Below are 15,633 nucleotides of genomic sequence, written 5' to 3' on the forward strand. Positions count from 1 at the left end.
TTCCAGCTCATCAGGGGGTGGCTGCTATATTGTTGAAAGAGTCAGAGCAGAAGCCCGTGAACTACTTTATTGGCCTGACACATGTCCCAAAATACAGAGGTTTTATGTTTGAGGAGGTTGCTGCCACAGATGCTGCCCGACCTGCTGAGTTCCTGCAGCTTGTTATGCGTGTTGCTTTGACCCCAACATCTGCAGAGTATTTTGTGAAAACCCATCCACAATAGGTGGTGGTGAGCTGCCTTCTTGAACTGCTGCAGGCCTTCTAGTGAAGTGTCTCCATTGGGAGGAGGGTCTAGACCCAGTGACAATGCAGGAATGGCAGTGTTCCTGCAGCATGTTGTGTGTGTTACTCTGCAGAATCTCTTGTGTTTAGTATATTGCCAGGTCAGTGTACGGCCTGTCAGGGATATGGTGGAGATGGTGCTGTTGCTTTTGTCCTTTCTGGTGGCAGGGGTTGCAGTTTTGGGGTGTGCTGTTAGAGTGGCCTGGGCAATCAACGTCAGTGCATTTTGTAGATGCTCCACACTATGTACTTGTGATTGACAGGGTGAATGTTTAGTCTAAATTTTGTGGCAGCAGCAATAAACAGCTCCCCGGCGTTTTGTCCTTGGATTGGTCATGTTAGTCTCACAAGCACCCTGGGGAAAGTGGTTCAGAAACTTTGTCCAAGTTGCATGCAGACTCTCAGAATGGTCTTTACCCAGCACAGTTTTCCTGTGTTACCTTGAGATCATTAGTCTTAACACAAACACCTTTTGAAGAGTAGCGGTAAGTATCTTTTTGGCACCCATCTCTGCCTCAAAGTACCAGATATATTGGGCATTTACTTTAAAGAAAATATGACAGTTGAAGATTTTGGTCACTCTTTAGTTGTTCAGACTGGCCAAGGTCTTTTGTATCTGCTATTATTATCCTGCCATTTCCTCTGGCTGTACGATAACATGTGAAATCAAGGCTTTCTGCTCCAATGTAAAAGAGTCCAAGATTTTTTCAGCATTCTGTCCTTGCTCCTGATGTCAAAATTCACCCTTCAGCTGAAGATATGTAGCCATTATCACAATAGTTTGTGGGATTATGCTGTGTGCCTGTATTCCATTTTACTAAAACTTCTGACAATATTTAGGACTCCCCCCAAAGAGTCCAAGTCCTTTATGGGGTAGAAACTATTGCCAGTCCTTACATGGGTATGGTACGCCACCTCCTGGTCTTATCTGGAACTGACCAAACAGTTGCAATTGGCATCCTTCCTCATTTGGAGAAGTGTCTGGCTGACAGAGCTCAGAAAAATTGATTTTGTTTTTTTCTATTATTGTGTATGTAACTGTGTGGTAACAGGGATTTTGATGCCTCATATAAGGTATTCTAAGAGCAATCTGCTATTAAAAAGCGAAGAAAGACAATTTGAATTGATTTTATCTGTTGGGTATCTGCATGAACTGATTTACACATTGCAAAGCGCTGTAAGCAATAGTGATATGACTTGCTAATGTGCCTTGTTGTGTAGATGATTTAGGGAGGTGCAATTATTATTTACATTACATCAGGCAGAAAGAAACTTGTGGTATCCCCATCTCTAAAATGGGACTCCCACATTCCAAAGATGTGGTTAGATTGAGTGAGTTGTAGACATGCTATGTTAATGCCAGAAACATTGCAGCACTTTCCAACTGCCCTTCGCATCCTTGCTCATTTGATTTAATGTAAACACTGTATCCTTCACAGTTTCAATGTGCATGTGCCAACTAAAGCTCATTATCTTATCTTCTGATAATGTACGGTCTTTAATGACTCTTTTGATGCAAACCCTGCAAATAATTGTCTATATTGTTGAAAAAGTTCACATTCAAACACAGTGAAAGGTGACTTGATGGTAGACGAAGCAGGGAAGTAGCAGGTATTTTGATGTTGCAACTTGGTTGATTGTGGTACAGTTCATCCCTCAGTGAGCCTATGTTCCCAGTCTGAATTAGTCAAGTTACTCCTGGTTTCAAAATGGCAAAATAAGTGAAGTGTTCTCTTTTCCTTCCCAGGATTGAACAGCTCTATCAGAATGTCCTGGCTCTCTGGCATCAGTCACACATAAACATGAAGAGCATTATGTCCTGGCATTACCTGATGAATGAAATCTCCACCATCCGTGCCTGGAATGTTTCCTCGGTAACTATTTCATGGAATTCATTTGTTCCACCCTTGTAAAATGTATAAGGGGATGGACACTCTTTTCTTTTCTTGGAATTTTGGAGTGGGAGACCACTCAGTTCCTGGGTTGATGTGCTGTACGTATCCATTATTTTCTGTTGGGCTGTTACCCCAAATCCGATGCAGCACAAAAAAACACAATATGGAGAACACAATCAATATAAATCCATGAGATAGCTTGTGTACATAGATCAATTACATATACATAAAGTGACTCTGGACATAAGTTTCCGTACATAAGGTGATTCTGGCAGGAATATAAAGTATTGATGGTGGGGTGGGGGGGTGTGGTAAAGTGGGTTAATGGGCTGCCAGTGGCAGTGGTGGAGGCAGTAATGATAGGGTCTTTTAAGAGACTCCTGAATAGGTTAGAATAGGGGTGTCAAACTCATTTTAGGTCACGGGCCGGATTGAGCAAAATGCAGCTTCACGCGGGCCGGATCAGTCGGACGCGTGCGAACGCAGCTTTCGTTGCCTCCGTTTTTTCAGCCTGCTCTCATGTGTCTCAGTCTCTGCTATAACTACAAAGTGTTACACTTTACAAATTCCGTTTCTTATGAAGAAGACTGCCGAATAAACACTAAAAATCCTGAAAACCTGGTACCTGAATAAACTCAGCATTAGCCATATCATACGCCATAGGCGCTTCGATTACTGGGGCCAGCTTTAATAGTAATTAGATATTATCTCGCGGGCCAAAGATAATTCCACCGCGGGCCGGATTTGGCCCGCGGGCCTTGAGTTTGACATATATGGGTTAGAAAAATAGAAGGCTATAGGTAAGCCTAGGTAGTTCTAAGGTAAGGACATGTTTGGCACAGCATTGTGGGCCAAGGGGCCTGTATTGTGCTGCAATGCGTTGTAACATTGAGCTTCTGAGACAGGGTGTAAATAAAGACAGATTCTGTAGATGCTGGAAATCCAGAGCAACATACTCACACAATGCTGGAGAAACTCAGCAGGTCAGCATCATCAATAGAGGAATACAAATAGTCAACATTTTGGGCTGAGACCTTTCATCAGGACTGGAAAGGAAGGGGGGAAGAAGCCATGGGGGAGAGGAAGGGGTCCAGGCTGACAGGTGAAAGGTGAAACCAGGTGAAGGTAAAAATAGGCTGTTTTAAATTTAAGAGCAGAGCACGTGGGGAAGAGAATGTGATGAAGTTCAGATAGAGCAAATTTCAAATCTAGATCAGATGGGCCAAAAGGCCTGTTTCTCTGCTGGACAATTCATGAACATGATTGGCTGAGTTTCTGCCCTTGAAGAGCCAAAGGAGGTTTGGACCTTTTTGTTAGATAGATAGATACTTTATTGATCCCAAAGGAAATTGCAGTGGCACAGTAGCATCACAAGTGCACAGATATACAAATATTAAAAAAAAAGTGAGAAAGAATAAAAACAAGTTACCTTAAAAAGAAGATTTACAAGATTATTACCTGTGATATTCACAGCACATCTTTCCTCTACACAGATAAAGACCATGTTGCCAGGAGAGCACCAACAGGTACTCAGCAGCCTACAGATGCATCTCAGGGACTTCTTGGAGGACAGTCAGGAGTCTGAAGCCTTCTCCGTCACTGATGAAGCCCAGCTGGAGAGAGAAGTCAAGTTCTGCAAGCAGTACTATGAAGATCTTCTGAAATCAGCGGAAAGAGGTAGATGTACAAAATCATAGTGATTTGCCACAAAGCTGATATGGTCTGTTATGCTTTTGCTAGACCTTTGGTAACACATTCCAAGGAGAGGCCATTTCTGGGTTATGAACATTCAACATTCTCTCTCTGTCTCTCTTTCTCATCTCTTGTCTCTCTCTCTCTGTCTCTGTTTGTCTGTCTGTCTGTCTGTCTCTCTCTCTCTCCCCACTTTTGGTAATCAGTCTTTTTTCTCAGTATTATGAGCCTTTGATGCCACTCATTACAATACTGTGGAGGTACGGCCACCACATTGAGTGAAATTTTGTCTAGAGTATTTCTCACTTGCGGACAACATTAATTTATGGTTGGAACCAGTCATGGACTGAGCAAGACTTGGGTGTGATTCTGAGGAGTGAGGGAATAGGGAATAGTTTCAAGTGTTTGATTGTAAAGAGAACGGAGTAAATGTATAGGGTTCCCCTACATTATGCAGGACCTGACGTCTGGAAATCTGATTTTATACAAATTTTCCTATATATCTGTAAAGCATTTTTAAAACCAGTAATAAAAAATAGTATGTTTCGAGGTATTCATTAATGCCTGGATACATTACACTGTATATTCCATTTTTAATCATGCGGGTTTAAGGTGATTATTCAATAAAATGGGGGAAGAATTTTAGCAGATATATGTAGAGTGATACATTGTGGGTTACTTAGTCAAGGTTTACAGGGGTGAAGGCAGGAGAACGGGTTTGAGAAAAATAGTAAGTCAGACAGGATGGAATGACAGAGTAGGCTTGATGGGCTTAATGGCCTGATTCTGCTTTTATGTCTTATGATTTTATAGAAAAGTGATGATTCTGACTTTAGGAGAAATCAGTTTATGATCACTTCCAGGGGTGGAGTCCTTATATCACCACAGGACTGGCTGTATTAGACATTTTACTCTAAATAACAAATGAAACATTAATTGTTCTGACCTTTCAACTCCACCAGAGGAGCAGGAGGAGTCAGCATACAACCTGTTAATCTCTGAGGTGAGAAACATTCGGCTCCGAGTGGAGAACTCTGAGAAGCAGCTGATTCGTCAGATCCGCACACCGCTCGAACGGGATGACCTGCAAGAAAGCGTGCAAAGAATCTCTCAGCAAGAGGTCAGTTTGAGAAGATTTTGCACAAAATGACATTTGAAGTCCTCCACTCAGATAGTATTCGATTAAACCTTCAGCAAATGTCGGAAATGCTGCTTTGTTAAGTTTCAAACAATGTTAAAGGATGACCTTGAGCCATTTTGAGTATTAGACCTCATTCACACACATAGTGTTGGAGGAATTCAGTAGGTCAGGTAGCATCCCTGGAGAGGAATAACCATTTGACGTTTCAGGGTGAGACATAGATGCTGAGTTCCTCCAGTATTTTGTGGGTGTTAACTGGATTTCCAGCATCTCTTGTACTTATGAACTTATTAAAGAGGAGTTAAGAAGTTATGATTCACAAGGGTAAGGAAGTCAGGTTTTCTTCTCTGAAGGTATATTTGTAATTCACACGAAATGCTGGGTGAACTCGGCAGCTCAGGCAGCATCTACAGAAAGGAATAAAAGAGTCGACGTTTTGGACTGAGACCCTTCATAAATCCTCCATAGATGCTGCCTGACCTGCTGAGTTCCTCCAGCATTTTGTGGGTGTTACTCTGGATTTCCAACATCTGCAGAATCTCTTGTACTTACGATCTTATTGAAGAGGAGTTAAGAGGTTGTGATTCACAAGGGTAAGGAAGTGAGGTTTTCTTCCCTGAAGGTATATTTGTAATTCAGTTACAATCCAAGTTACGTTTATACAATAATACCGATTCTTGCATATAGTAGCAGTATTAATTTCCAGTTTTACTAATGCAGTTAATTAAAATTCATGTGCCATGAAATTTGAACATATGATCTGTGGATTATGAATCCAGCATTGTACAGACTAGGTTACCGCACTGGACTGATTGCACTTTCACCTTTCTCTCACCAGAAGCTGAAGAGTGAACTGGAAGAGCTTATTGCTGATCTGGAAAAAGTAACAGAGAAGTGTGACAAATTCTTTGGTCAAGCCTCTTCATCTGCTGCTCCAACCCTGCGGACGGAGCTGAGCGTGGTGCTGCAGAATCTCAATCAAGTGTACTCCCTCTCCTCCATTTATTTGGATAAGTAAGGGTTCAAACTTTATAAGCATATCATCTTCCTTAGCAAATCAACAATATAAAAATTAGTAATGTGCTTCATTTGAAAATTAAATCACTTCGGCAGACTAGCATTTTCTGTCTTTTATTTTTCTCTGTATCTTTGCAGAATAATTACTTTCAAATAAATTAAATACAACTTAAAAGTTTCCACCCAGTATCCAGATAGTGTGGAATTCCATCTTAGCCTTCTTTACCCAGCATGCACAGAGAAAGAGAAACCACTCTGCCTCTAGGATGGAGAGTCAGGAAGCAGAGCAATTTCTCTTTCTCTGTGCATGCTGGGTAAAGAAGAGTCCATTCCACGATAGCCATTTTGTTTGTCCAGGGATCCCAGTGCTGAGAAATCTGCTATGACCCTTTAAGTTGTAAAGGGTTAATGCATTAAAAACCATGTCTGCTTTATAATTGGTAAGTGATTGTGTATACTTTCTCATGCTGCAAATCATGTTGACCTGGAATAAATATTCCTTTTGAATGAGTGAGTGCTGGTATTTGGGCTGTATCTGTCATTATAGATTTCACTGCGGCTTTAATTTGTTTTGTTTTACCCTGGAACTGACTGAGGTAGTGTTTGGTTCTGAGTTGTTTCTGATTTATGAATGATTATGGTTGGTTTTGTTTTTTGCTCCTGAGATGGTCTCAAAGGAGGCATGAAATAGAAACAAAATGTTGCAAATGCTCAGCAGATCAGGCAGCACCTCTAGAATGAGGAACAGAGTTAACATTTCCGGTCCCAAGTCACTTGCTGTGAATTGTGTGGCTGCTGCAAATCCATAATAGCCAACCTGAGCAGGAAATTTACTGCTTCCCCTTGCACTCAGTATTGCTTACAGAGCAAAAAAGAGTCGGCGTGCTGCGAAAGGGATGATGGAGTTCTCCCTGCAATACCGTAAATCTGTGGTTGGGGTACTTTTGTCTTGAAGTATACCAAGATTATCTTTTTACAGCAAGAATAGCATCTTTGTTTTGTTGAATGGGAAAGTTGAGTTTCCCAGTACTGTGGCAGGAGTGACACCTTTGTATGTTTTGTAGATCTAATTTTATTGCTTTCTGCTTGCCTATGACAGACCATTCCAAAGTTCTTTCTACCATTGTTCTGGAGTGCCAGGCAGGATGCTGTTGAGCGAACTGATAATAATCCTGGGTAAATGGTAATCGTTGTGAACACCATGGGCTGGTGCATTTATAACTGCTTGCAGAAGATTAAAATGAATCTTGGTTCCGACTGCAGGTTGAAGACGGTCAATTTGGTTGTTAAAAACACACAGGAAGCAGAGGCTCTTGTGAAGGAGTATGAGACCAAACTTGGAGAGGAGGATGCAGTGCCCCCAGACCCAGAGGCTATTCAGTCTCTGCAGAATACGCTGAAGGTAATGAAGTTTTCTCTCAGATCCGAACACTTGGAAAAGTTATGTAACATATCACAGTGCCGAAGTTCATTAGTCCATTGGGCGGTACCTTCCAGCCTTTTGAGCCACATTGCTCAACAAACCTGACAACCCCAATTTAACCCTAACCTAATCACGGGCCAACTTACAATGACCAATTGGCCTACCCAGTACATCTTTCGACTATGGAAGGAAACCAGGGGAACTGGAGAAGACCCACATGCTCCATAGGGAGGGCATACAGAGACTCCTTACAGAAGAGCCAGGATTGAACTCTGACACCCTGAGCTGTAAGACCATCACACTAACTGCTACACTACTCTGATGCCCAGTTCTCCAATCCCAGCTTTTTATATCCAACCCCAGGAACTTTGCAAATGCTAAACTAGTATATCTTGAACTTCTGATTGGACCAAGATTAGGACCATAGTGGACAGTGAGAAAGGCTACCAAAGCTTGCAAACTGATTTGGACTAACTGGGAAAATGGACTGAAAAATGGCAGATGAAATTATATCCAGACGTGTGTGAGGTGTTGTACTTTAGGAGGACAAACCAGGGTAAGACTTACACAATGAATGGTAGACCTCTCAAGTGTGCAGTAGAATAAAGGAATCTGGGAATACAAATCCATAATTCCTTGAAAGTCGCATCACAGGTAGATAGAGTCATAAAGAGAGCGTTGGTACATTAGCCTTCATAAATAAGGACATTGAGTACAGTAGTTGGGATGTTATGCTGAAGTTGTATAAGACATTGGTGAGGCCAAATTTGGAGAACTGTGTGCAGTCTACATACAGGAAAGTTATCAATAAGATTGAAAGAGTGCAGAAGAATTTTACAAGGATGTTACTGGAACTTGAGGACCTGAGTTGAAGAGAAAGGTTGAATAGAAAAATTACTCCTGGGAGAGTAGGAGAAAGAGGGAGATTTGATAGAGGTATACAACATTGAGCTTACAGATAGGGTAAACGCAAACAGGCTTTTTCCACTGAGGTAGGATGAGACTAGAACTAAAGGTCATATGTTTAGGTTGAAAGGTCAAATACTTAAGGGGAATCTGAGAGGGATCTTTACTCAGAGGGTGGTGTGAGTATGGAACTGCCAGTGGAAGTGGTGGATGTGAGTTCAATTGTTCCATTTAAGAGAAGTTTGGATAGCTACATGGATGGGAAGGCCTTGGAGGGCTGGGGCCAGGTGAAGGTCGATGGGACTAGACAGAAGACCAGGCTGGCATAGCCTAGATGGGCTGAAAGGACTGTTTCTGCATTGTAGTGCTCTATGTCTTTATTATAGAGCCCTGTCATGAACCTGCCACAATTGATGCTTTCCTTAGGTCTCCCATTAAATTTAAGCCAGACACCATCCTGACTTAGGAAATATATCAGTGTTTTCCACAAGTCCTAGATATCTCTCTCAAACACCATTGTGGGTACACTTGACTGTTGTAGTCCACAGCAAGTCAGAGTTGGTAAGCACACCTCCACCACCACCCTCATCTTAAAAACAGGCACCCCGCAGGGCTGTGTGCTGAGCCCTATGCTCTACACACTCTTCACACATGATTGCACCCCCATCTATACCTCCAACTCCATAATTAAATTTGCGGACAATACCACAGTGGTTGGCCTGATCTCGGATGAGGATGAAACAGCCTACAGGCTCAAGGTAGATCATCTGATGGAGTGGTGTAAGGACAACAACCTGGTCCATAACACTTCTAAAACAAAAGAGATGATCATTGACTTCAGGAGATCAAAGGACAGAGTACACACCCCCCTCCATATACATGGAGAGGTAGTGGAAAGTGTGGAACACCTAAAATTCCTTGGAGTTATGTTGTCAAAGCAGCTGACATGGACCACCAACACCTTGATGCTTGTAAAAAAGGTACAACAAAGACTCTTCTTACTCAGAAAGCTGAAACAAGCCAAACTCCCACAAAAGCTGTTGCTTAACTTATACAGAAGCACAATTGAAACCATCCTGACCAACAGCGCCACAGTGTGGTATGCCAGCTGCACAGCCGCTGAGCGACAAGACCTGCATCGCGTGGTGAAGGCTGCCCAGTGAATTGTCAGGATGGAGCTCCCAGGATTGGACACCATCTATTCCAGCAGACTCAGGATGAAAGCAATCAGCATAACCAGAGACACCACACACCCCGGCCACTCCCTGTTTGACCCGCTGCCGTCCAGCAAAAGGTTCAGGACACTAAAAGGCAGAACAAATAGACTGAGGAACAGCTTCTACCCCAGAGCTGTGGTCTCCATCACACCACTCCCACAGAACAATGACTGAAACTGTGAGCACACACAAGGACTCAAATACTTGCACTAACGGCACTTTGTGCATCACTGTGATATTCTGGTGCTGCTGCAACTTATTTTCTGCTACTTATCTATCTAATACTGTTTTTCTATTACTGTCTTGCTTTTATCTACCACTTTGTTTGATTACCTGAGAAGAAGCCAAACAGAGTTTCATTGTACCTATGTATAATGACAATAAAGATCATTCAATTCAAGTATCTCATCACCACCTTTTCAAAGGTAGTTATGGGTGGGCTCAGCCTTTGGAAGTCACATTCCTGTCAATGAATTTAAAATAAAATTGTTATATAACATTGAACCCAACAGCACAGAACAGGCTCTATGGCCCATCATATTGTACTGACCTTATAACCTACTCTAAGATCAATTTAACCCTTCCCTCCCACATAGCACTCCACTTTGCTATCATTCATGTGCCTATTTAAGTTTCTTGTATTTGTCCCTAATGTATCTGTTTCTACCACCACCCCTTGCCACACACCTTCCACTCTCTGTATTAAACTTACCTCTGACACGTCCCCCTGGATGGTTTCATAATAAAAGGCATAATAATTTTAGGCTCTCATATTAGCCATTTCTGTCTGTGGAAAAAGTCTTTGGCTGTTCACTCGATCAATGCCCCTCATTATCTTCTACACCTCCATCGAGTCAGCACTCATCCTCCTTTGCTCCATCTTGCTGAGAATTTGGTCTTTAAATGAGAACTCACTGCTGCTGCACCTCTCTCTCGAACAGCAATGGCGTGCCGAAGTGGACGAGCAGCGGGAAATTTTCCATTCACTCGAGGACAAGCTGCAGAAGGGCAAGGCTATCAGTGAGCGGATGCTGAGGGCCCACAACGAGCGAGACATGGACATGGATTGGCACAAGGAAAAGGCCGTTCAGTTGGTTGAGAGATGGGAGAGCATTCGCTCCCAAATTGACAACAGGTTTGCACTGCTCATAACTGATAAAGTTGGCTGCCTTACAGCAAAAACCTCCCTCCTCCTTAATGAATTTTTGAAGAAAGCGTTATTTTTATTTGTCATCCGTACATTGAAGCATATAGAGAAATGCGCTGTTTGTGTCAATGACCAACAAAGTCCCAGGATTTGCTGGGCAGCCCATGTGTTGCCATGCTTCCAGCACCAACATAACATGCCCACAACGAACCCGTACACCTCTGGAATGTGGGAAGAAACTGGATCTCTCAGTGGAAACCCATGTGGTCACAGGGAGAACATACAGTCTCATTACAGACAGTGGCAGGAATTGTACCCCGGTAGTGTAAAGTGTTATGCTGGGTATTGTTTGAAAGTGGTAATATTCTACAGCAAATAGCTCACATGTCAATGTTAGGACAACCCAATATGATCTCAGGGATATGAGTAACTCTCGTGCCTACAGGGTGCCTTTCAATCCGCTGTTCCGTCCCACAGCCTTTCTCAACCAGCACACACTGAGTGCCTGAGGAACACAGCAGGAATAAACGGTTGACATTTCGGGCCAGGGCTCTCCACCGAGATTGGAAAGGAAGGGAGGCAGAAGCAGGATAGAAGGGTAGGGGAAGAGTGAGGAGCAGGAGCTGCCATATGATAGCTAAATCCGGGGGAATGATCAACAAAATGAAGAATAGCTTTTTTTTTTGTCACACGTACATCGAGACACACAGTGAAATAGGTTTTGTGATGATGGTCAACACATTCCAAGGATCTGTTGGGTGCAGTCCACAAGTGCCGCTGTGCTTTTGGCACCAGCATAGCCCTTGCTACCCATACGCCTTTGGAAACCCACACATTCACGGGGAGAAAGTACAAACTCAGCAGTGGGAATTGTTCACTGGTGCTCAAAAGTATTACGCTAGTCTCTATGTTACCATGCTACCCCATGCATGGTGGAGGGTAGGGGAAGGAGGGCGAGGACAATAATGTTAGATGCTGGCACACAATAGGTGGGGATGGCAAAGGGCCAAAGAATGCAGCAATTGCTACGTAGCTGGGGTCATTCTGATAGGATCTGATCAACTACTGCTGCTGAGATACACTTAGCGGATGTCCACTTTGCTTTCAGACTGCATGAACTCGAAGGAATCAGCACATCTCTCAGCTGGTATAGAGACTGCTACAAAGATCTCGATCAATGGATCCAGGAAATGGAAGCCACTCAACAGAAGATGCAGGAACGCCAGCCAGAAGATAGCCGAGCCCTTGCGGATGAACTCCATCAACAGAAGGTAGCCTGCTTTTTAATAATTCACACTGGAGGTCAGCATAGAATCAGAGCTCTCGCCAAACACAAATATGACCTGAACCCAAGCATTCACTGTCTTATCCAAACCTGACTGTCACCACGAATGCAACAACCTCAGTCATGCTGCCGATCTGAGGGTGAAACACCAGATAAAATCGTGAAAAATGTTCAACTTTCTGAAGGTTACTTTCAGATGAGCAAAGTAAGTCATTCTGACCTGGATAATTTAGCAACCTAGGCTGACATAACCTGATCCCGAACATTTCATCAGAACATATGCTTCTCCTGATTTGAACGTGAAATGAGGTCAGCTCCTCTGGGACTCGGGTTGTGCCAGCAGGTGCTAATTCACACAGGATCAAGGTTCAACTTTATTTGTCATTTATATTTACATATATTAGGACGTTGCTAAACATTGTGTGTTGGTGCAACGTGTAACAAAAATAACAGTCAACAATGATGAAGAATAACGATTTATGTAAAACATAGAGGTTAAAGTACAGATTTGCAATAAACTGTGTACAAGTACATAAATACTAGCTTGCATTTACAATGTAAGTAGCATTATAAAAAGTGGTTTGAAGTGTTTATAGAGTATGACTGAGATAATAGATAGAAGGGGGTTGAAGAGAAATGGAATGGTTGCTCAGATTAACTGCCTGAGGGAGGAAACTTTAAGACAGCATGAAGTTTTTGTTTTAATAGACCTGCAGCACTTTCCAGAAGGGAGCTTTTTGTTCTGGACACATTCAAGTACTGCAGTGATGGTTGACTGCACCAATTACCTTTTCCTGCTGACCAGGCAGTTTGCTCTTGTTTGTTGTGTGTTGTGAGAGGATGCTGCACGAAACCAGACAGTGATATCTGATTGAGGATGCTGTCCGTGATGGCAGTGTAGAATTGCACCAGTATTTTCTGGGGAAGATGGCACTTTACCAATTGTGAGCCGTGGAGTGTGAACGTGAGCAGAGATTCATATCACATTCTCTGCTCATATCTCCAAGCCTGCTGCAGGGGAGAAACCAGCCAGCTTGGTGTCCATTGTGCAAGGCACTTCCCACTTATTCCTTGGGGCATAAGGTATTGAAAGATGATCTTATATGAGGTGTATAAAATTAGGTAGGCTAAATGCACTCAGTCTTTTCCCTGGAGTTGAGGAATTGGAAACTAGAGGGTAAACATTTAAGGTAGGAGAGGAACAATTTAATAAGAAGGTGAGGGACCCCTGAGTAACAGTGGGTGGAAGGTATATGAATAAGCTGCCCAGAGGAAGTGGCTGAGGGAGGTACAATAACAACTTTTAAAGGACAGTTGGACAGGTACATGGATTGGAAAGGTTTAGAGGGGTATAGGTCAAAATGGGACAGTGAGGCTAGACTGGATGGGCATTTGGTGGGGGGCACCAGTTGAGCCAAAGAGCTTGTTTCTGCACTGTATGACTTCATTGGAATCGGAATTCGGTTATTATTGTCACATGTACCAAGATAGAATTGAAAGCTTGCCTTGCATACTGTGCATGCACATCAGATCATTACACAGTGTGTATTAAGGTAGAACAAGATAAAACCATGATAAAATGCAGAATAAAATGTAACAACCTGTTCCAGTTTTGTTTGTTCTTTTGTGTGTGTGGGGGGGGGGTGGAATTTGGGGGTTGATGATTGTGCTGCCATTCTTTCTTGGTTTCATGGCTATCTGGAGAAGAAGAATTTCAGAATTGTATACTTTGATAATAAAGGAATCTCTGAACTTTTGAACTTTTGGCCTTTGAACCTCCTTCTATGATGAAGTTGTACCCTCTGGTCCTAGACACCTCTACCATAGGAAACTTCCTCTCCACGACCACTCCAGGCCTTTCTGTCTGACAATTGAGTTCACATCTTTTGATTTTGCAGATGTTGGCTTCAGAGGTTGAAATGAAACAGAGGAAAATGGACGAGTGTCAGAAGTACTCCGAAGGATATTCCTCCGCCGTCAAGGTATAGTTGGGAATTCAGCTGGAATTTCTTCCAATATTATTTAAATTTTGAGTCATTTTGATGGTTAAGTAAAAATAAATATTTGATAATCCAGTGTTAACAGTTTTAACGTAATTGGGAATGTGGAGTTGACAAACAGTTTTTTACTCTGGAATGCATTGCTCAGAATGATGTCATGGGCAGTGGCAGCGGCTGATTCTTGAGCCCATCACCCCTAACGGGCATAAGGTGCCACAGCAGCTCGCAGGCGTCCCCTGTCCTGGGCTGATATGAGGTTGATCAGTCTGTGGCTTCCGCTCTCACCGTGACTTCATACATCTTCTAGTCGAAGATCTTTCGATGAGATCTTTGGAGTTTTTGTAGCTCTGGGTTTTTATAGGATGGGGTTCTAGCCCCATACCCAACCCTCCTCCTTTCACAGCCGGGCTTGGGACCCTCCATGCAGAGTTAATAGAGCCACTGATAAGGAAACAGGAAAGCAGAGAACTGAGCAGAACTAGGAGGAAAACACAAAGGAGTTAAATTAATTGGAGAGTCTCTTAAAACAATTGGAGTAAGTTATTTCCTTCTATGGTAAGTCTCGTGCCAATCCTTTTATGGTGGTCACTTTGGAGAAGACTTCCAATATCTTTCTCTGTACAGATAGATCAGAATCAGATTCAGATTTAATATCACCAGCATACGTTGGGAAATTTGTTAACTTTGCTGCAGCAGTACAATGCAATACATGATAATAGAGAAAAAAATAGATTGTGAATTACAGTAAAAATATATTTACAATAGTTAAATATATAGTGCAAAAAATAGAAATAAAAAAGTAGTGAGGTAGTGTACGTAGGTTCAATGTCCATTCAGAAATTGGATGGCAAAGGAAGAAGCTGTTTCTGAATCATTGAATGTGTGCCTTCAGGCTTCTGTACCTCCTACCTGATGGGAGCAAAGAGAAGAGAGCATGAACTGGGTGATAAGGGTCCTTAATGATGGACAGCAAAGTTTAGAAGCACAACTGCTTGAAGGTGTCTTGGATACAATGGGGATTGAAGGTTTATTACTTTGCTGTTCAAGGTTCTGAAATCACAGCAGTCTTCATGCAAGTGTGAACCTTACTGATGAATGGTGATGACTGAGTGCTGACATTTATTGTATGTAGCTTTTATCATTACACCTTGATTGACCCTATGGGGATGAAACACAGGTTCAAAAGGATTACAGGTTGAAATCATAGATTGAATAGCCTGCATTTATTTGAGGAGAAAAGATTGAGGGTTCAAAATATTAAAAGGTATCACTGAGGTTGATGCAATTTTCATGGGTAGGAGATTGTGAACAAGGATCAAAAGTCAATCACCACTCAGAGTTAGGTAAGAACTAACCAATTCAGTGGGGGAAACCAGAGAGACTGTTTTTCCCAAAAGTCAGTAGAACTTACAACAGTACCGCACCATATGGACCCTTGGGTCCATGATGTTATACCAACCTAAATAATATAATAATAATATAAACCTCCCCAAGATCAATCTAACCCTTCCCTCCCACATAGCCCATTACCCTACCATTTTTCCTCCAAATATGGAGTTCCCTTCCCTCACTCCATTCTAAAAAGCTGTGGATTAACTTGAAAACTCATATTTCATTAAATGTATGA

At 42.4% G+C, this 15,633-nt stretch overlaps 1 protein-coding gene across 6 annotated transcripts in view; it reads left to right on the plus strand.

Annotated features, from left to right (window-relative positions):
- dst (dystonin) overlaps window positions 1-15,633 on the plus strand; it is a 579,575-nt gene that overhangs the window by 278,719 nt on the left and 285,223 nt on the right. For all 6 annotated transcript variants that reach the window (XM_073056532.1, XM_073056533.1, XM_073056534.1 and 3 more), the window contains 8 exons: window positions 2,031-2,157; window positions 3,672-3,855; window positions 4,833-4,990; window positions 5,850-6,025; window positions 7,292-7,430; window positions 10,516-10,709; window positions 11,830-11,992; window positions 13,905-13,988. In XM_073056532.1, the coding sequence (XP_072912633.1) occupies window positions 2,031-2,157; window positions 3,672-3,855; window positions 4,833-4,990; window positions 5,850-6,025; window positions 7,292-7,430; window positions 10,516-10,709; window positions 11,830-11,992; window positions 13,905-13,988 (1,225 nt within the window). The remainder of the gene's footprint in view (window positions 1-2,030; window positions 2,158-3,671; window positions 3,856-4,832; window positions 4,991-5,849; window positions 6,026-7,291; window positions 7,431-10,515; window positions 10,710-11,829; window positions 11,993-13,904; window positions 13,989-15,633) is intronic.

The sequence above is a fragment of the Hemitrygon akajei genome, chromosome 9, assembly GCF_048418815.1.
Source record: "Hemitrygon akajei chromosome 9, sHemAka1.3, whole genome shotgun sequence".
Lineage (NCBI taxonomy): Eukaryota > Metazoa > Chordata > Chondrichthyes > Myliobatiformes > Dasyatidae > Hemitrygon > Hemitrygon akajei.